The sequence below is a fragment of the Haliotis asinina genome, chromosome 13 (genome assembly GCF_037392515.1).
Source record: "Haliotis asinina isolate JCU_RB_2024 chromosome 13, JCU_Hal_asi_v2, whole genome shotgun sequence".
NCBI lineage: Eukaryota > Metazoa > Mollusca > Gastropoda > Lepetellida > Haliotidae > Haliotis > Haliotis asinina.
This window is the reverse complement of record NC_090292.1, coordinates 38,114,500-38,136,442: the sequence shown is the minus strand read 5'-3', so window position 1 is coordinate 38,136,442 and position 21,943 is coordinate 38,114,500. Positions and strand designations below refer to the sequence as shown.

Here is a 21,943-nt window from a genome sequence, read left to right as displayed (position 1 = left end):
CTAACCCTCCAATTTAAGACTACGTCAGAATTGTTTCAATGGAAACCGAGAAAAATAAAAATGCCAAAACATTGTAAATAGCGAAAGGCACCACTTCGTGGTTTGCCTCAAATATCTGCCATGTTTTGCAGTAAGATATTGAATAGTTTTCGAGTTGTGCTCCGGAAACTAAGTCCATCCCTCCATTTTGAGACTAAGTCCAAAACGTTTCCATGGAAACCGAGAAATTAATATATCAGAAAATCCTGTAAAGAGCAAACACGCCACTTTGGGATCTGCCACACATATCTACCAAGTGTTGCAGAAAAATATTGAACAGTTTTTGAGTTCTGCTCCAGAAACGAAGCCTATCCCTCCATTTTGAGATGAAGTCCAAAACGTTCCATGGGGAAAAAAAAAAAAAAATGCCAAAACTCTGTAAATAGCAAAAGGGACAACTATAGATTGAGATTATTATATCTAGCAAGTTTGGTCTAAAAATATTGAACGGTTTCTGAGTTATGCTCCGGAAACAAAATGATTATGGACGGATGGACGGACAGGGGTATAACAAAATTCGTATTGTGACTTTTAAAGATATTTACTATTTATGCGGGCTCCATTGACATTCAAGTGGAAGAATGACTTCCGGGTGCTGTCCATGCCCAGTGATAACCCAGTTTAATGTTGGGTAAATGACATCACAAGGGGCCAATTATCTAGACCGCCCCCTGCTACTGATGTATAGCTGGAACGGAGACACACTAGATATGCCCTAGATACTCATGTTATCAAATAGACAAGGTCATTTTTAAGAAAATGATAACAATATACGACAAAGGTTTTATATATATATTTGAACATCACAGAGAAAAGTAATCAAACTGCAAGGTTTCAATACATTCATCTAAAATAATACACTGTTAAGAGGAGTCTGAACATTGATGTAACACTCACGCACATAAAACTGTAGGACATAAACTGAGATAAAACAGAATGTTGACCTTGAGTGTGCAGAATTACTGTAAATAAAGTAAAATGTCACATTACTATTAATTCACAAACTGAATCCATGTCATAACTGATGATTATCTTTAATTAAATATTAGCAATACAAATGATGAAAACATACATAATACTGAAAGAAATACCACATTGTAAAGACCATTTACATTCATGCATCCTGGAGATGGAAGCTGTGGAACTAAAACTGGTGAACAGCATTTAAATATAGTCCTGCAGTATCCACTATGTGATGCACATTGAGGAAGTGACATCTATCCTACTGAAACATTATGACCTTCCCAAAAGCAGGCTCAAGCTGTACAATATGCATGAGGGTGTATTATTGCCATCAGTGTGTCACCCTTTGCAAGATGAGGACATGTACATATCCTGGAATGTGCAACTGCTGTGTATATTCTATGAGCTACACAGAAGATACAACTAGGGCAATGACACTTATCACCTGGAATGCATAATACACATGACTGACACAGCGTGCCTGTATCGCAGGCAGTACACCAGCATGTCTGTAACAAGCCATACATCCGCATGTCTGTAACACAGGCAGTACACCAGCATGTCTGTAACACAGGCAGTATATCCCACATGTCTGTAACACAGGCAGTATATCCCACATGTCTGTAACACAGGCAGTACATCAGCATGTCTGTAACACAGGCAGTATACCAGCATGTCTGTATCAGGCAGTGCACCAGCATGTCTAACACAGGCAGTGCACCAACATGTCTGTGACACAGGCAGTACGCCAGTAAACATTTGAACTCATGAACTATTCTGGGGATCCTTGCTTGGCATTGTAGCTCACCCTTCAGTATGACACAAGAAGACACTAAATGTTACCAATATTGTCATAACAAACACGCATTCCCCTCTAACATTGACATCATATACAGAAATCCTTACAACATCAGGCTTGACACATATCTGATTGGAAATTAATGAGGACAAATGAAATTACTACAAGGTATTGCACTTGAAAAGTGACATTAATAGTAACAGTGCACAATGAACTTCTCACTGTAACCAAGGAGACACATGCCTACAAGCTGCTGTTACAATTATGACTGGGATATCACAAAAGATGTCCAGTCTACTGATTACCACATAATTTCATTTTTTGTTATCATCTCTAAAATCAACCAGCAATTCCCAATAAATGAGTCCTGACATCAGAATGTTAACAAAATATTTGTCAACATCATTCAAGAAGGTAACACCAATACATATCCAACATTATCCAACTGGTGCATTGCTTGGGCTGCACACTCCATTTGTTATTTCATAAATGTACTGAAAGCAAAAACAATTAATTTAGGTGCTTAAAGATATACAGTAAAGGAAGGACAATTTTCACATTCATAATACTTGTTACTGGATAAGCAGAATGTGCCACCATAGAAAGTGCTTCATTGCATGTGCTCATTAACGAGCTGTTATAATTAAACAAAAACTGATTATCTATCAACATCTTCAAAATGTGGATGCTGAAACTCAGCTATTCACTACAGCTGAATGAAGTTGTGTGTTCGTATGGTACAAGGACACTGAGACACTGTACATATATTACAGGGTAGGAAACACAGAGACCAGCATACTCACAGATGGTCTACTCTATGAATGTCACTGTCTGCGTGTCTGGTCGTCAAGGTCTTGTTTCTGTCTGTGTGTCTGGTCGTCAGTCTCTTGTGTCTATCTGTGTGTCTGGTCGGCAGACTCTTTGATTCTGTCTGTTCCTGGTTGGCAGACTCTTTGGTTCTGTCTGTTCCTGGTTGGCAGATTTTTGTTTCCGTCTGTGTGTCTGGTCGTCAGTGTCTTGTTTCTGTGTGTCTGGTCGTCAGTCTCTTGTGTCTATCTGTGTGTCTGGTCGGCAGACTCTTTGATTCTGTGTGTTCCTGGTTGGCAGACTCTTTGATTCTGTCTGTTCCTGGTTGGCAGACTCTTTGGTTCTGTCTGTTCCTGGTTGGCAGATTTTTGTTTCTGTCTGTGTGTCTGGTCGGCAATGTCTTGTTTCTGTCTGCACGTCTGGTCGCCAGTCTCTTGTTTCTGTCTGTGTGTCTGGTCGGCAGACTCTTTGATTCTGTGTGTTCCTGGTTGGCTGGTCAGCAGTCTCTTGTTTCTGTCTGCGTATCTGGTCGGCAGTCTCTTGTTTCTGTCTTTGTGTCAGGTTGGCAGTCTCTTGTTTCTGTCTGTGTGTCTGATTGGCAGACTTTTGTTTCTGTCTGTGTGTCTGGTTGGCAGTTTGTGCAAAACTACTGATGTCACAACTGTCTATCAATGTTTTTTACCTTTTGCAGAAGTAATACTCTGTTACTGACTTGTTTCACAAAAATGAAAAACAAATTCCACCATAGAGGTATGTTTTTACTGAATTTTACAGCAACAGTATCTTTTACATTTTGCTTCATCCATTTGATAATGCTGATAACTGACTATTAATTAGATTTCCACTGTTGTGTGGTGTGTGGTGTGTGGTGTTTCAAGGGCAGGAGGCAAGGTCTTGCTCTACTCTGTGGTGTGTGGTGCTTCAGGCTGCTCCAGATAATTGGGGTTGTGCCTCACCAGCTCATCTATTCTGTAACAGGAATGTTTGTTTGTAAATGCTGCACATATTCCAGCTATATGGTGGTGATCTGTAAATAATCAACTCTGGACCAGACCATTCAGTGATCAAAAGCACAAGCATCCATCTACAGAACTAAAATATGATGACACATGTCAACCAAGTCAGCAAGCCCTTATGACAAGCTTGGGATTATGAGGACCATTTATAACTGGATCTTCACGAGTCTGTAACAAGTAGCAAACCAATATATCGAAATATTTTCAAAAATATATGTTAGATTAAATTAAAAAAACTTATACATTTCTGCATAACACACTTGGGATAACCCCCATAAAATGCCAAACTGTAGAAAAGTTAGTGCATATCAGTTTAGCTTGGATATGCTCATTAATATTTCATAAAATGTTCTTGTCAGGATGTACTCACTAGTTAACAGAACACAAAATGCCATTTCATTTAATTACAGTTCATGCCATGAAGAAACTCAAAACTCATTGTTAGCAAAACAAAATTTTAGCTCCATAAAAAGCCACTAACCAAATCTGAAGAACATCCAAAAAATGACTGAAAAGTTATTAGTTGAACAAAATTAATATGAGACGTTCTCCCCTGATTTTAAGAGATTTATTTTGTGATAAACCTTGAAAAATTATTTAAAATAACAAAACAGAGCACCACACCTCACCTATAGATGTGGAGAGCCATCACAAAATGTGTGCAAATAATTGGGTAAACAAAAATTGTCTTCTTGTTTTGTTTTAAAATAAGAACAATTATGAGCATTGTCAGTAAACGTTTTATCTGAGGGTACAACTGATATATGCAGAAATGGAAATGGCACAAGTTAACCCTAGTGTAATTCATATGTTCCTGTGTAGACAAGTGATTACCTCCCCTTGCTGTGCTATCATAGCACAGCTGTATGAAAACCTTCACAATTTTTCTGCACTATCTTCTGTAAGAGATAGTGGGGAGGTAGGGCAGACCATAATGCAGAAGTAAGTTCACTAACAATACATGTATGCAATGGTTTTGAATTATGTTGTAAACGTTCCCTCCGGATTAGGGTTACCTGAATCTCACATGGCAGGTATGAAAACAAATACAGATGATGATAAACAGGAATACCAGTGATTGGTAACACACCCCTTTTAACTGGAGGAGTAGCATAACTATGACACAGACAATGACCTATGACATTATGTTAACACTGTATGTACTTGACTTATACTGATAATTCCCTTTTATCTGTATTAGTCGATAACCCATCACCAGGAAAAGGATCCAAGTTATGAGGGAATAAACAAAACTGTGTAACACAACACAACTGTTCCATCACTTCTGTTCAATGGTGTTATTTCTGGTTTCTGAGATCATGGTTTTCGGGAATGGTTTATGTATGTCATGTCAAGGAATATGTGATCTTCAGATTGGGGATTTGTTCCTGGTTTCAGTAAAGCAGCATTGTTTACAAGTTCGTTTGGAGCAGTTCCATGCGGCGTCTGCCAGTCCAGTTGGCTCTGCACATGAATGATATGGGAGCATTAACTGAGAACTGATTAACCATTATTTCAGTGTGATAATATGAAACCATAACTAGTGACATATTAAAAGTAGTGGTTGTGACAATGTCACTTCAGCTAGTGATCAATTACCATTTGTAACTGAGTTTCCAAAAATAAGCCTCACCATTCATATTATGGTGAATACCACCATACCAACATCCTAAGGTTTGTTGCTCCATCTTTTTTACTTTTTACTTAGATCTGACTGACCCCTGGTCACAATTCTGCTAGGCTTGGGCAATTGTCCTCTCTTTCCAAGAAGAAATTGTGTTCTTAGATATTTCTGTGTCTACATTTGCCTTACAAGGTATGAACAAATGACATTTTCTGCTAGTGCTGTAAATATACTGTATGTACCATCTCAGGGTTCATGTGGGACGTAACAGACGTTTTCTGATCTGGAGAAGGAGTAGGCAAGCCTTGTCCCATGGGTCTGCCAGAGGAAGCCTGATTCTTGGCCACGAATTCTGGCAGAGTTCTGCATGTTATCCCTGTATATCCTTGGACTCTTGAGGCGGCGCCCAAGGCTAGTAGAAAAGCTGTTTTGACGTACAGGAACTTTAGAGATGTATTTTGCATTCGCTCATAAGGTGCTCTCTGCAGTGCTTGAAGTTCTAAACATAATCCCACTTAGTGAAGACTGCTGGTGCCCAAATGTGCTTTATCTGGAATGACCTGATTAACTTGTGGAGCAGGGAGCCGTTAGATATAATGTAAGTCCAAAGCTGATGGATCTGGTACTGGATTTTGATATAAATTGGTAGCTGATTATTGCAGTGCATCACAAATAGATCTATCATAGGAACTTCCCATAGGATATATTCACTATTCCCAGAATATGTCGAGCTCTGATCAAGCACTTCATAGAGTCCATGATGGAGAAGAGTTGTTGAGTTATCTGAAAAGGATGATATCTGGTCCCGCCTTGCTTCTTGATATATGCAACTACTGTGGAGTTGTCTGTTGCTAGCATGATGCTCTGAAAGCACAGAAGCTCCACCCAGAGTGCTTTGAACACATCTAACATCTGGGAGGGGTCATCTGAAAGGAGTCCCTGAGGAATTGGAATCCCTTGTCCACTACAGAAGCATGTTTGAAATTTTTTAAGCATCTCCAGACTGTAATTCCTGCACTGGTTTATCCAAGCATCAGACTCTTGCAGGTGGATCCTGCCTCATGGAGTGAAGTCCTGAATGGAGGTTAATGATGCTAGGTGTGACATCCATGTGTGAATGGACTTTGGAGAACAAATAAACAGTCGTAATATCCTGTCTGAAATGGTTGTCCATCACTCTGGTGGATTATAGATAGAACATATTCAAAACGTAAACCCTGCAACTGTTAACAGCGAAAAGCAGGTATTTCTAAGAAGGTATGCTGGTCAGTACATGTAGATATGGTTCCTTCAGATTGAGACATACAAAATGAGAGTTCTGACAAATCAAAGAATGTAAGTTGGCTAGTGACTCCATCTTCACCTTGAACACTTCCTCATATAATTCTTGTTGAGGATCTTGAGATCTACGATCATGCGCATCTCTTCTCTGTCCTTGGAAAAATATAGAATAAAAGACCTTGGGTGTGTCTTGGGTAGTCAGTTTGATTATAGCTTTTTTTTCTGAAAGATGTTCTATCAGCATGGTAGCTAGTATAAGATGTAGACTTTGTCGAAAAAAACCTTGTTCCCCTGCTGGGGGGGACAAGTCATCGGTGCTGGGGGGGACAAGTCATCGGTGGAATATCTTCCAAAGGCTGTGAGTCATTGCATTCAGTGACCTTGAAAATGCAGTTGTCTGAAGAAGTTTCATACACCCTGATAAACAATGTCCAGAAAGGAGTGTGCCAAGGTGGCCTTAGTAGCAGGCATATATATACTGAGTCAAAAAAGAAACTTCACAAAATGTAATATTTGAAAATAATGAATATTCTTTTTCTGATGACACATCTATGTATCCGAAATGGGATCACTATGTTTCGACTCTGGAAAAACGTTAGCCAAACCAACTCAAACCAATCCATTCGTCATGCAAATGATGTTAGTGCCAAGTCAGGTTTTGCATGTGAAGTCAATCATGTGATCTTTGCATCAAAGTTTTCTTCATTTGCATGTTTGCATTGACCTCAAGAATTTATATAACACTTTTAAACCACATTTTTGAAAACTGAAATCTTGAACAAAAGCCAAATCACTGACATGTTTTGTATGTAGCCCATACATAGCTGCACCGTGATGTCACAGCAAGGAGAAATAAATCACTTGTTGACATTGGAACACCACTATGACATGTATGACTTAGTTTATTATCTTACCTTCATGTAAAATACTGTAATTTCATTGGTCTGTGATGCTTTAACAAGTTTCCGTGTCACCTCTCTCAGGAGTATGACAAATGGAAAATATATTACCCTCTGTCACGGTACCCACCAAACCCAAGAAGCAGTATCACTAAGAATTGTATGACTTCATAAAATCATGAATCATTTGCACACACACCTTACACATTATTAACTATTTTTATAGCAGTTTTAAGCATGTCAGAATATGTTTCACACTGATTTTGAAAACCCAGTCTGGAGCCAGAAGTCATTTTGTTTACATGTCCGACAGTCAGTTGTGATCTCCCAAATAAAATATAATCATATTTTGTAAAATACGCTACTGGCTTGGGTAACACTGCCACAAAGAGTCGTACATCAGACCAAATTACCCTTTAGAAAAGCATACAACTTTCATTTCCATTTGTGTATGTCTCAGTGGTACTTACAGACAAAAGGCAAAAGGGAACATTTACAATATCATTTTGTTAACTGATGCAACTCATTCAAAAATATGGAAACCAGAACCAAACTTTGGAGAATAGCTTCTTTGGCAGTGCAAACTTGAAAAAATTTTGACCAATATGTGTCAAGTTATTCGTTTCACAAACTCAAATTCACTTGAATTCTTAAACTGAGGCCATCAAAAATGAATGTACACCATGCACAATGTAAATAGTTCACTGTGTACAGAATCAGGCATTGATTCATGAAAAGATGAGCAAATCCTGACACTTCAACATGACCGTCTGATGGACATACAGATACAGATCAGGTAAGAAGGGCCACACAACTGGATCTGTTCACCCAGTAGTCCGTTTGGCTTGAAAGCAGGACAGCCATGTGTTCAAGAAAAATGTACATGCACAAGTGCAGACAAAGTTATCGATTCATTAACCTGTGCTGTGCCCTCTCCAACCTTTCTTGCACACTTAGCTGTCCCATTCTTTGCATCTCTCCCGTGTAACAAATAGTGAACTGTGTCAATATTTCAATGACAGTTTGTTAAACGACTTTTTCACTTTAAAGACATAAATTCTGCCCAAACCTCACTGGTCTGATGTTTTGATTATGATCAGCATTTCATTGAGCACTGCATGCTTTTAGATTTCAAGACTCCTTTCCACCTGTCAGAGACTGCAGTTGCAAAAAAACTGTGTGTGCAACCAGATGGAAGTACACAGATGTTGAAGAGGTGATAGGAAGAGTGACCAAGTCATGCCTAGAACACAAGGCATACCTACCTGTTAGTGTTCACTGTGGGGAGGTGGGGTCTGAGGTGGGGGTGGAGGGAGTGGACAAGGTGGGTCGGCTGTGGAAGCTGACATCGTGGCTGTGGGGGAGAGAGTACAAACACAAAGGTCATCATTAGCCATGAGAAAAAATAACAGTGATAAGATTTCCATACTTACTCATATTGAAAATCTTAATCCACATAAAGTTGTTTAAGCAGAGTTAATTTGATGAAGAAAAATATGTATTAAGACAATGTATGTAAGTATGTCACATACACATTCTGATCTATGCAGCCTTCAGTAAGAAAAAAAACTTTGAGTTGTCTTCATATGAAGAACACACATAAGCTTCTGCTTTAGAAACTGGACGTCTTTTCTGAAAAGTGATGTAACGGTATGTTTGTTTTTGTAATTGTCCTGAAATACAACCATCAGTCAGTGGAACATTGAAGAGTCTGTATGCTCACATAATATGAAATGATCTTGCCCTAAAATGAAATGATGCCTGACAGAACCAAATAAAAACATTCTAGAAAAGTTGTACAGGAACTCTAGTAAAATGATGTATGATTATATATGCAACTAAAGTACAGAAATAGAAACAAAAAAAGTTTTTGTCACATTCATATCTACACTTTATGCGGTTAAAATGTGATAGTGTGAAGTATCTGTTAAACGTGGTTGAAAACTAGTTCATTAACATCACTCTCAGTGTTAGGAAGATAGGAGACATGGAGGAGAGGTTAGTGCAGAAATTAGCAATGCATTTTTTCAAAGTCCAAAGAGACTTATTTCGAACAGACCATAGCTTTGTGCAAATTAGTGTGGAATCATACTGCATTACAAAGGACACTTTTTATATGCCCATTTTGAAGTTAAACTAATCTTAATTATAAACGATAGCTTACTTTAATAATGAAAAAGACCATAACCATTAAGGATGAAGCTACTATCACTGTATCAAAAACAGGTGGGAGGGGTCTTCTCAAAAGGAAAACCAGGACAGGTGTCGTAGATGGTGGCTGGGGCTTGGGGTGAGTGGGGTCAAGCTTGGGCTAGGGGATGGACATATCAACTGAGATAAGATAATCCTTCAGGGCAGACAGGGGGGAAATTGACCTAGGAAAAGCAAATATCATGTCATAGAAATTTACAATTAATATCTAGTCCTGTTGATCTTCAGGTGGACATGCCACCTATATATTTTGAGATACTTAATATGATGGTTGATTTCAGCATTTTTATGGATATCATATTCTATTACATATCTCAACATAAACTTCTTCAAAGAAAGATATGTAAGGTGTTAATCAATCGGTGAACCACATTCAGATGATCCCGGACTGTGCTCGGATTGGTGACCATGTTCGGCAGCTGGACTCCTCAGTGTTTCTAGGACTTGCCCCACAATGAAACATGTCATGCATGTGGTCTCATCTTAGGCAAACGAGTTTGTTCAAAATTGCCTCTGTGCAACAAGCAGTAAATTGGGAACCTGGTGGGATACAATGTTAGTTTGAATTTGAACCCTGAGTGCCTGACAGGTGACTGGTTGTATTCTCCACAGGTAGAGTTTTGTACTTGTTGATTGGGGATGATATGTCAGTGCTTTGAGCATGCAATATGTATGGATAAATGCACATTATAAATAGACTATTACTATTCAACCCACATGAAAAAACATAAAATATCTTTCAGATGAACACCTGTGTCTGTTGTCCATCGTTATGATTTCTTTGTTCAGAGCTCAGACAAAATATAACCTAATCTGAACGTGTGGGCATGATTTCATCTGGTTTACTACATTTCTAGTTTTCAAATTAGAGTTTGATCAAGAATGTGTGATTAAGTTTGTTCTAAACTATTGACCTCTGCAAAGTTGCTATATATGCCTGTCCTTTGATACTGGTTCTTCCCTTATTATACCTGCTGTAGAGGTGCCAACAACAAGGGCAAATGTGGTTACTTGGGCTTTCCTTGACAGGAAGGAATATATGCCTAAAACAATGAGTGAACAATGTTACAAGCATAGTTAGCATTGTAAGTCACCCCTGAACTACGTGGAACTGGTTGACTGAAGACACATTACCTCTGAACCTGGTCTGGCACATAGACATGATCCATAGGGAGAAGCTGAGACAGCTCTTGCAAAGTCCTTACAAAGCGTAGCTTGGATGCAAACTTGGAGCTGGAAACAAACCACATATTAAATTGGTCTATTCCAACAATATAAATTGTCCAACAATATAAATTATTTTCAAAGAAAACACAAGACTCCATCTGACAAACTTACTATAGATTTTCCTTTCATGCATATTGCATAATGAAATCATTGGAATATAAAAGACATCTTTGAGCAGCTGACTTACAAAAACTGAAAGATAACTACCACAGACAGATTAAGATGTTATACAATTACTCTAGTAACGTTAACAATAATTGTTATCATTTAAAATCAAGAAGACAACATCCCTTGTATTCCCTGGATTTTGTCTGAACTTAAAGGAAATAACGTGCAAAGAAACACTGGCAGATTACAAGGATTCTGATCGACAGCAATTAATGATTTGCACCAACAATCTAACTACAAATCCAAGCAGCAAGGTCAAACTTCTGTCCCCCTTGGCAGAATTTTCTCATCCTAAACAGTGGCACATTAAGAAGGGCAGATGCCCATCACATGCCGTCATTTGAAAATAACCCCTGTAGATCTTGTCTGATTGTAACACAGTATCCCAGCAGTGTAGTTTGTTTTTTTATCTTTTAATACACAGGTGGTATAGTGATTGATCCAATTTGATCCCATTTCTGTGATTTTTCACCTTGATATTAATCATGTCCTGTACGAATGTGATGTTTATTACTTATGACATTAAAAAACATACATTTGATTTATTTGAATCCATAAACTAAACAATAACTCTTTGCCATTGCAAGAAAACTCTGAAAATGTATTTACTTTTCACTTTAGTACATAGCAAATGCTTATATGTATTCCTTATACAACAATGAAGTTCCCTTCCTATCCTCAAAACAGTGTCGGCCTACAAGTATTATTGGGCAATTAAAATTACATACAATATATGCAGCAATTTCTCCTCCCTTGCTCCAACAAGGGTTTGGTGGTATAAGCCTATACCTGTTTACTTTTCAATCACTAGATGGTTTGTGAATTAATCTATGGCATAATTGTGCACACTACTCATATTACCCAACAACGGCTCTCATTTGGCATTTCCTGTGTTTGTAAATATTCAACACTATGAAGTAAGGTCTCAAGTGGCAAATGTGTCAAGTAATATCCTCATGGAAGTGTATATACATGTAGCAAGTGGAATTATCAGCAGTTAGATCACGGAATAATAATTGATATGAAAATTCATTATTATTTATAACCACTACAAGCAATACATTGTAAACTTTAAGAAAGATGCTTCGGACAAAGTTTTGGGATGAACGGAAGGATGGATGGATGGACGGATGGATGGATGGACAGAATGAATGCTATATAATAGTCATGATGGTAACAATAAAGACATCAAAGAAAATCTTTTTATGTTACATAATGCAAGTGGATCAGAAGGACAAAATAATATTTTGTGCTGCTGAGCTGAAATAAATAAACATTATGAACATTGTAGAAAGAAATATTTTTGGAGAAGAACTGAAGAAAATATATGTTTGTTGGTTACTATTTTCCAAAGTAACATTATGGACATAAGTGATCCTCGTTTTGACATTTATGACATTTGATAGAATATGTGGTTCTGGAAATATCTTTTCACTTCTATCCATTTACTAAGCACAGAATGACAAGTATTGGATCGACGTTTACATTTTCCAGCAATGATTAAAGTTTCCAATAATGTTTACCAAACAAGAAATTTGAATAAAGAATTCAAAATATTAACAGCATTTTGAATTTAAAAAAATATACTGATTTGGAATAAATTTGCTTGTACTGTTATCTTTCTAGTTTCATACTGTTAAAGAAACTAATCAGGATGGGATTCCAGGTGTTGAGCAGTGAAGTGGTTCTCAGGCTTAATGAGTTCATAAACTGATTTGATGGGTAAACATGACATCACCTATGACATTATGAATACACCAATTGTGGGTCAGTAAATGTGGGTTACAATACATTGCAGGCCAGTATATCTATAACTGAGTATATCTGCGAGACCTCAATACATTGCAGGTCAGTATATCTATAATGCAGTATATCTGCGAGACCTCAATACATTGCAGGTCAGTATATCTATAACACAATATACCTGCAAGACCTCAATGAAAGAATAGTAAAAACAAATGTCCATCTTTTCTGGACATGACTGCTGAGGAACACTTTCAGAAACATACATATTACATATTACAAGCAGTTAAGGTGAGAAACATATGCTACAAGAAGCAATTATTTGTAGCAAGCAATGAATATGTCACATTGGTTATACCTGATAAATGGTCTGGTCATCATCACAACTGTTTTCAACCACAGTGTTGGATGAACTAGCAGCAAGGCTTTGAGGTTCTTCCTTAACCTGTGTACAAAGACAAAATACAAAGAACTGTTGGTGAAGGCAGAGGTATCTCAGTCAGAGTAAAGACTACCTTCTCTGAGTGTAAATGGAACAGATCTAGGTGTGGGCCTATAAATGAATGGAGCAGATCCAGGTGTTGATATGTGATTGAATGGAGCAGATCTTAGTGTCGGTTTGTGATTGAATGGAGCAGATCTTAGTGTCGGTTTGTGAGTGAATGGAGCAGATCTTGGTGTGGGTCTATGAATGAATGGAGCAGATCTTAGTGTGGGTCTATGAATGAATGGAGCAGATCTTAGTGTCGGTTTGTGAGTGAATGGAGCAGATCTTGGTGTGGGTCTATGAATTAATGGAGCAGATCTTGGTGTGGGTCTATGAGTGAATGGAGCAGATCTTGGTGTGGGTCTATGAGTGAATGGAGCAGATCTTGGTGTGGGTCTATGAGTGAATGGAGCAGATCTTAGTGTGGGTTTGTGAGTGAATGGAGCAGATCTTGGTGTGGGTCTATGAATGAATGGAGCAGATCTTAGTGTGGGTTTGTGAGTGAATGGAGCAGATCTTGGTGTGGGTCTATGAATGAATGGAGCAGATCTTAGTGTGGGTCTATGACTGAATAGAGCAGATCAAGGTGTGGGTTTGTGACTGAATGGAGCAGATGTAGGTGTGGGTTTGTGACTGAATGGTAGAGACTCTGGTCTGTGTTTGCCAGCGAATAAGAGAGACTATAGGATGAGTTTGTTAACAAATGGTGGAGATACAGGTCTGTGTTTGTGAGTGACTGGAGTAAGCTGCCATGTAAGAGCGGAGATATGCCGAATTTTGAGGGCCAAAATAGAAGTCTGTAGAAACTATTTTTCTGTAAATGAATGTAAAGATATCAAATTTGCATTTAAACATCACTAGACAAGAACATTTCTCTTTTCAGTCCACACTGTTTTTGCTTGCCATTGTACTAAATGCAGGGAGTAAGATAACTGTGTACCCTTGTCTCACATACACAATGGGACATAGCAATCTATATCCCCAATGAGTAGATAACAACCTAAATTCTACTGCAGTGATTGGTAAAGTGTAGAATCTGAAACTACATTTTCACAAAAAGAAATATATATCCTAGCACTGCATCATTTTAATTGCAGACATTGCTCTTTAGATGTAAAATGTTTATGATAATAACTAAGATTATAAAACCGCACTTTGGTGTATTGCCAGAGAGTTATTATGCACGGAACAATTTGACCTGTCAATGATGTAGTTTCGCACAATCTTCCTATTTTCATTGCTGAACAGTTTGTTGACATGTGATTGTTCAGTGACAACAAATATGCCTTCTAGAGAAACAAAACATTTATCTGTATTCATTTTCTGTCAACTACACTTCATTTCTGATTGTGAGTAGACGCAATATGATAGTGACTGCTGTGAACAATGTGGACTGGGGTTGTAAGTATCGGTGTGGGATACATGATTTCACTGCAGATAATATACACATTCTTGAATGACATTTTGAGTAAAATCAATAAACTCAATATGTCGAGATATGCAAAGAACATGTTTTATTACAAGGCAGTATAACAACAAGATTAACATGATACTCTATTTCCGATAACTGATCCTGAAGAGAAGATGAGGGAAGGTTGGCTTATGTATGGGACATACCATTTTTATACTGATTTTATAGGTCAAGTTAGGACTTTTGCTTATCTACAGTAATGTACGATACACTACAGGCATCCACTGGCTGGACCACTACCTCCTGTCTATCATCTGGTAACATTTCTTGAGCCATGAGAGGCTGGGCATCTGCCTGCGTGGCGTGGCTCCATGGAAGTACACTATCATATAGTCCTCCGCAACAAGCTGCTCAAGAGTGTGCACCACATAGCTGCAACAATGAACACAAACAAAACATCACAGGATCTCCCTAACTGTAGTTGCTGCAGAAGACACTACATACAACCTGTGTATGTGGGGAAAGGAAAACAACAACTTGATATTTACCAGTCCCCAATTCATCACTGCTTCTTCTACACTCCTTGGTTCTGGTTATCACTACGACATACTGGCCAGATCGGAACATCTACCATGGAAATGATCACAAGTGGATATGAAGGCCTTAACTGTATAAGTGTTTGCCACTAACAAGGCAATGTTCCTCACTGCTAAAGGAAAATGAAATTTGTATAATATATTCACTACAGTTTACTTTTTGCTCACACACAAGATGCATGAAATGACTGGTGTCTGGATAAACACCCAATGTAGGCTGTCGACAAAATTCAGAACATTGGTTGCAATGTTTAATGGAATATTGCGTTAACATGAGTTGGAAAAGTGGACAAAGTGTTGTGGTCATATTGAAAATAAGATCAAGGCCACTCAAACTGACTGGTGTCTGCCAAATTCCCGAATCTATGCTGTCATCAAATGTGAAGACACAGGGTACAACAATTCATGAGATATCGTGCTAACAAGAGTTTGAAGAGTGGTCAAAGACTTGTGGTAACCTAGAAAAAAAGATCAAGGCCAACAAATCGACTGGTGTCTATGTAATCCCCCAATGTTGGCTGTCACCAGATTTGAAGACATTGGGTACAATAGTTCATGGAATATCGTGTTAACAAGAGTATGAAAAGCAGTCTGAGTCGGGGTGACCTTGGAAATAAGGTCAAGGTCAACAAAATCATTTGGTCTCTGTGTAATCCCCTAATGTAAGCTGTCACCAAATTTGAAGACACTGAGTACAACATTTCATGAGATATTGTGTTAACAAGAAACAGGACATATGTACGTACAGATGCTGCTACATACATAGTTGCAGTAGGGGAACAATAAACAGGGAAAAACAGTTTTACACACTACACAGGAAAAAGTTGTCATTTGCCAGTGTATAAAGGACTTCAAAATATCAGGCTACCTTAAACTCCTGTCAGCAAAACTGAACAATGACTTGGAGGTAATACTGTATTCAGCCTAAATACCTTGGAAGATTGGAATTTCCTGAAGTATTGTTGAGAAATCTTGGAATATAGAAGGGTGAGAATGTTTCTGAATGCCTTCATCTTGGTTAATGGCTCCCTGCTGGCTTGTGCTGGTAGACTTACAGTGGCTACCATGACAACCAACTGTCTGCAAGTCCTACATAAAGTGTGGCATAACAATTACGCCTTCCCTGTCTTGCAACACACAGATCAGCTAAAACTTACTTCATCAACAAATCAAACCAAACAATTTTACTGAAAAAAGACGAAACTACACTTCCAACACAGTTGAGTTACGAAGTCATTGTAACCAGAATGATAACAGTAGATTAACTGTGTTGCCTTTGGTGTCGACAACCCCATTGTTAACCTTAGGATGAGGAATAGCATCAAATCCCGAGTTACACAAGAGGTTTCATCCTGCTACTTTGTTGGATGTCACTTGCTCTCTTGCTCTCCAACTTGGCTTGCAGGGCATCAGATTACTTTCAGCAGGAAGTTGAGTTTGACATCTAAGATTTTTGTGTTGTCACAAAAAAGAACATCAATCTTGGCCAAGTTTTGTCACTTTTGTGACACTGACCACAAAGATGTTGTCAATCATGGGAACACTCGATGGCTCACTCTTGAGCGAGCTGTTGACAGGAATCTGAATTTGTATGAAGGGACAAAAGTTACTTTAAGTCAGGGAATGAGAGCCAACCTAGATTCAAAAGACTTGAGCACTTGGGGATCCAATGACTGAGGTTTATCTCCTCTTTTTCAATCAGTTCTCCCTGTCTTTTGCAGCCTCCAACAGATTTCTCTAAAGAGAAGACCAGTGCCTGTATGCTGCTTTTCCACAGATGACATCATGTATGAAGAAACTACTTGGGAAGTTTGTAAAGACAAGTAACATCAGAGAGAATGTTTCTGTTTTCACTGACACGTGGACTTCCTCTTCCATCCATTGGAAAATCAACTAGAGGATGACACAATCTTCATAGGAAGCCAGACTTGAGACAAACATAGTAAGCTGGAAGAGACATTTCACCTCACCAGAAGAAGACCTTCTTGATGGGTGTCAGGTCATTCTACACAAAGGCAGCTGGAAAGCTGTGAAGAAGCTTCCCTGGCAAGATGATCATGATCTGAAAAGGCAAGCCTGTTTTGTGATGTGATTTGGAGGGAAGAAGCCACATTCAAGGACATTCTTTTCTTCCAGAAAAAAGTACAACAACCTGCTGCCATTCAGCACTCCAATAGAAATGGCTGCCCTACAGGAGGAATTTTCTGACTACAAACTCATGGACAGATCCAACATTCCTGGAGCTATATGGAGCAGGCCACTGTCAAAGAGGGAGGAGAACATGGCCGTTATCTTAAAGATGTCATCTGGGGATATCTTGGACAGATGACCCCTGCTGGAGGCAGACTTCAGTTTCCCAGAAGCATGTCTGTGGCAAAACTTGTGTTAGTGATTCCCCATTCAAATGCTGGTGAGGAGAGAGTCTTTAGCATGGTGAGGAAGAACAAGACTGCTCTTAGAAGCAGTTTTGTAGTGTATGGATGTGTTGATAAACATGTCACTCATTGGACTCATTTTAGGCTGGCAGCTATGCACATGTGAGAGTTGTGGGCAACTATGTGTAAACTGAAGCTGAACTTACTAGAAGAGGTTATCCATGACGTAGTTGTAATCCTTGCGGCGGCGATCAGGTAGGTAACAACCAGAAAACAGGATTATTGCATTCAGACCATCACCGTAGTAACCTGCAAGTGCATGAACATACGTAACACATGGCAGTGCAAACAGCTATGAAGGGTCCGTCTCTGCTCACTGTCAGCATGCAGTGTCGCCTCATAAAAGTAAATCTGTTTAGTGTGTACATGAAACCTCTTTTAAGTTCTCATAATGTCTTGTTGAAAATTTCCCACATAAATATAGTTAGGAAGTGAGTGTGTATTTGAATGGTCCTGCATTACAAAGATTACAAGTAACAATGGAGGTAATTTCACATCCTCAGCCCATCACAGACTAACTCCTTTGTCTATCCCTTTGTGCATTGTAATCACGAAGAATCACTTCAACCTACTTACTTATTACCATCTCAATGTATGTCAAACTCACCAATGTACAAACTCAAATTCTAATCACAACCAGTCACTCTGGGTGCCTATTCTCGAAAGTGTCCCAGCTAAGACAGCAGTTATGGCATCCTACTGTTAAGATAAGACCCATTCTCAAAACGATCTTATCCTTGTCCTAAGTTGAGTAACCGATCATAGCTAGGACAGCAAGCTCTTCAGTATGTGAGATAGAAAAAACCTTCATTAGTTCACCTAAATATTACCCATAATTCACTGCTTGAAAAACACATACGTAAGGGCAACTACGATCTCATTTACAAGACAAATGGTGAGTCTAGAAATCGAAGTAAAAGGTTTGAAAGTGATGAAATTCAAAAGATACCAAAAATATCTGTTGACTTTATCCAGACAAGAATGCAATTCTTTGCATGATAAAAATCTTACAGCTGCTCACATTGTCATGAAAAACTTAAATATCACAGATAATTAGAAATTTGGCTGAATGCCTCTTACCATATTTGCCAATGAACAATAAAGTCCCACAGGGTCAACTTCAAGACCATCTGTAAGTTACCATTACATGCACCTTTGATTAGACCAAAAGCTTACTGAACAGTCCATAATATTTTGCACATTTCAGTTTCAGTCTGTGAAAACATCAGGGCAAAAACCTAACTAAAGCAACAAATAAAGCAATACTCCACCATGAAACTTGTTAATATTATATTATTTCCTCTTTTCAGTTGTGTACGTGCCTGTGGTACAGGTAGCCTCACGAGCATTAAACATTATGTAGCGGATGCCAGAGACAGCCAGAGGATAATGAGTGCTTGGACCTACCTCCATGTGACAGGACCTTCTTGTAGGGCTCAATGACTTTCAGGTCAATCTTGTACTGTTTGTCCCCGACAGTCACCGTCTTCCAGTGTCGTGCATCATGCTTCTCCTCTTGTTCTGTATATTCTGGGATAGGGTCAATGTCATCAGGGGAGAGAACTGGTGTGTCATCTGTGTAACAGAATGTCACATTTACAGCATTGTTTTGAAACTCTTTTGTTTCCTGTTACCAACATGTCGGTAGGCATGGAACAGTCTTTTTCAGTCTCATTTCTAGTGTTTGTCAGTATATCAAAGTAGCTAGATGAAAAATCTCGGGAAGTGAAGATCTTGGTCCCCTATCGCAGGATTGACTGCAAATTGGCCACTTGTTTCTCATCCTGGGCCAGTGTTTCTCCACTACTGCCAGACTTCACCAGATGTTCATGTTTCTGTTCACACAGGGAACAGGGTTTTCTACACCTAGCCTCTACCTTCAGTGATAATTCTAGAATATTGTTGACCCTGGTACCACATTGAAACAAAGAAAAACCCAAATCTGTGAGAAATATGTTGCTGCTGAGCAAAAAAGGAATTTCCACAATTAATGAAATAAGAATGTAATTTCATGATGTAATCTAAGACCTACGGAAGCACCTGTTCAGAAATCAATTCATTCCCCACCACCAGCACTACCACTCAAAACAGAAATGGGAACATTGTCAACAGATGACATATTGAGAAAAAGTTCATGCATTCTTAGCAAACCTCCTGAACGCTCTATATTACTGAAGCTGGAAGTGTTGCTGTGTGCCCAGAGACAGAACCTCCACTGTTGCCTCACGCAATACAACTGCACCATTCACTCTACATTGATAAAGGTCAACACACTGACTACTGAGGTAGTCAGCAGCTACAACGACCAGCAAGCAATACAACAGCACCATACACCCTACATCTATAAAGGTCAACACACTGACTAGTGAGGTAGTCAGCAGCTACAACGACCATCAAGTAATACAACAGCACCATGCCTCACCCAACATGGACACATACACATGTACATATGTTCACATGCATGTTGGGGTGTATGTGTTCATAGTGCATAACTGTTAAGGGTCGCACAAGCAATGTCTTGTCCTTCATATCAACCAAATGTTACACAACTCATCATGCACAGAGAGCACCTTTGGCTGTATCATAGGATGCCTTCCTTCAAAATCAACATTTGTTTCTTGAAGAACAGTTTACACAAAACATTCTTTCTCTGTTAGACATTCGAGAACTTTCATTTCTTCAGTCTTCAAATTGTTATGAGAACTTTGTCAAAAGATTTTCACATCAAAATCAGGGAAGTTGCCAGATTCAAACTTCTTATTTCACTGGCAGGTCAAACTTCCTCACCTCACCTGCTCTGTGTTGTCCCCAGATCTGTGTTTACTCTCAGTGAGAACTATGGTCTGAATTGAATCAGATTGGATCAGCCACCACTTTGAGACATGCACAACTGGCCTCCATAAACAAAATCTACCACACTATATAGGAACATGCGTTCTAAAAAGTCATGCAGTACACACTGAGCCTTTACCTTTCAATTTCTTTATTCTCCCTGAAAATTAACACATCATAATCACCCACTGTGTCATGTGGTGATATGTGTGATAATGCAGCCTGGCTATTAACAACTTTGTGTGACTCAACTACTGGGTGTGTCTCACAACTACAGAGTGTGTCTATCAATTATTTGGTGTGTCTGTCAACTAGTGGGCGTGTCTCTCAACTATTGGATGTGTCTCTCAACTACTGGGCGTGTCTGTCAACTACTGTGTGTGTCTCTAACTATAGGGCGTGTCTGTCAACTACTGTGTGTGTCTGTCAAGCATAGGGTGTGTCTGTCAACTACTATAGGTGTATCTGTTAACTACTGTGTGTGTCTCTCAACTACTGGGCGTAACTCTCAACTACTGGGTGTGTCTATCAATTGCCATGTGTGACTATCAACTCCTGTGTGTGTCTGTCAACTACTGCGTATTTCTCTCAACTACAGGACGTGTCTGTCAACGACTGGGTGTGTCTGCCAATTAGTGGGTCTGTCTGTCAACTACTGACTACAATGCATGGCCATAATCAATACTCCGTTTGGCTATGAACTATTCTGAACCCGGACAGCATGTGACACTTACTTTCCCATTCAAGTTCACCCAGGTCACCTTCTTCAAGGTCAGATGGTGTGTCAAGGTCATGTGGTGTCTCAAGGTCATCTATACCTCCCAATACATCCCCTTCACTGGCATCTTCATCACTGAGTAAGTTGATATCTGGCACTATTTTCTTTTTTGTAGGTCCATCTGCAGAGGCTCCAAGCGTTTGTGGCCGAGCTGTAGGAAATGCACACAAGAGTATACACAACTGTCACACGATCTGCAGACGCTGCTAAATATCAGAACAGCTCACATTATCACAGCAACCTACTGTTGCTGCAATAGTTTTCTCCACCTTCACAAGTAACCCTAACTCTGACAAACCATGAACATCTGATGGAACTACATCATAACCAGATAGTTTGATGCATAATTTGTCAAGGACAAAGACTTGCAGTGGCCTAAACACATTTTTGATATATATTTGAGGAGAAATTGTCAGATCTACGTTTATGTGTGATAGGTGGGTGGATCTATGTGTTTATGTGTGATAGGTGGGTGGATGTATGTGTATGTGTGATAGGTGGGTGGATCAATGTTATGTGTGATAGGTGGGTGGATCTATGTGTATGTGTAATAGGTGGGTGGATCTATGTTTATGTGTGATAGGTGGGTGGATCAATGTGTATGTGTGATATGAGGGTGGATCTATG

The 21,943-nt window shown here is 39.0% G+C and overlaps 1 protein-coding gene across 4 annotated transcripts in view; it reads right to left on the bottom strand.

The window, feature by feature from the left end:
- Positions 1-817: 817 nt before the first annotated feature.
- The window catches only part of LOC137260462 (uncharacterized), a 98,427-nt gene continuing 77,301 nt past the window's right edge, over positions 818-21,943 (bottom strand). For all 4 annotated transcript variants that reach the window (XM_067798124.1, XM_067798126.1, XM_067798125.1 and 1 more), the window contains exons 11-18: positions 21,273-21,467; positions 19,114-19,281; positions 17,853-17,955; positions 14,976-15,107; positions 13,136-13,222; positions 10,774-10,872; positions 8,694-8,782; positions 818-3,577 (exon numbers count right to left, since the gene is read on the bottom strand). In XM_067798124.1, the coding sequence (XP_067654225.1) occupies positions 8,704-8,782; positions 10,774-10,872; positions 13,136-13,222; positions 14,976-15,107; positions 17,853-17,955; positions 19,114-19,281; positions 21,273-21,467 (863 nt within the window). In that variant the 3' untranslated portion in view covers positions 818-3,577; positions 8,694-8,703. The remainder of the gene's footprint in view (positions 3,578-8,693; positions 8,783-10,773; positions 10,873-13,135; positions 13,223-14,975; positions 15,108-17,852; positions 17,956-19,113; positions 19,282-21,272; positions 21,468-21,943) is intronic.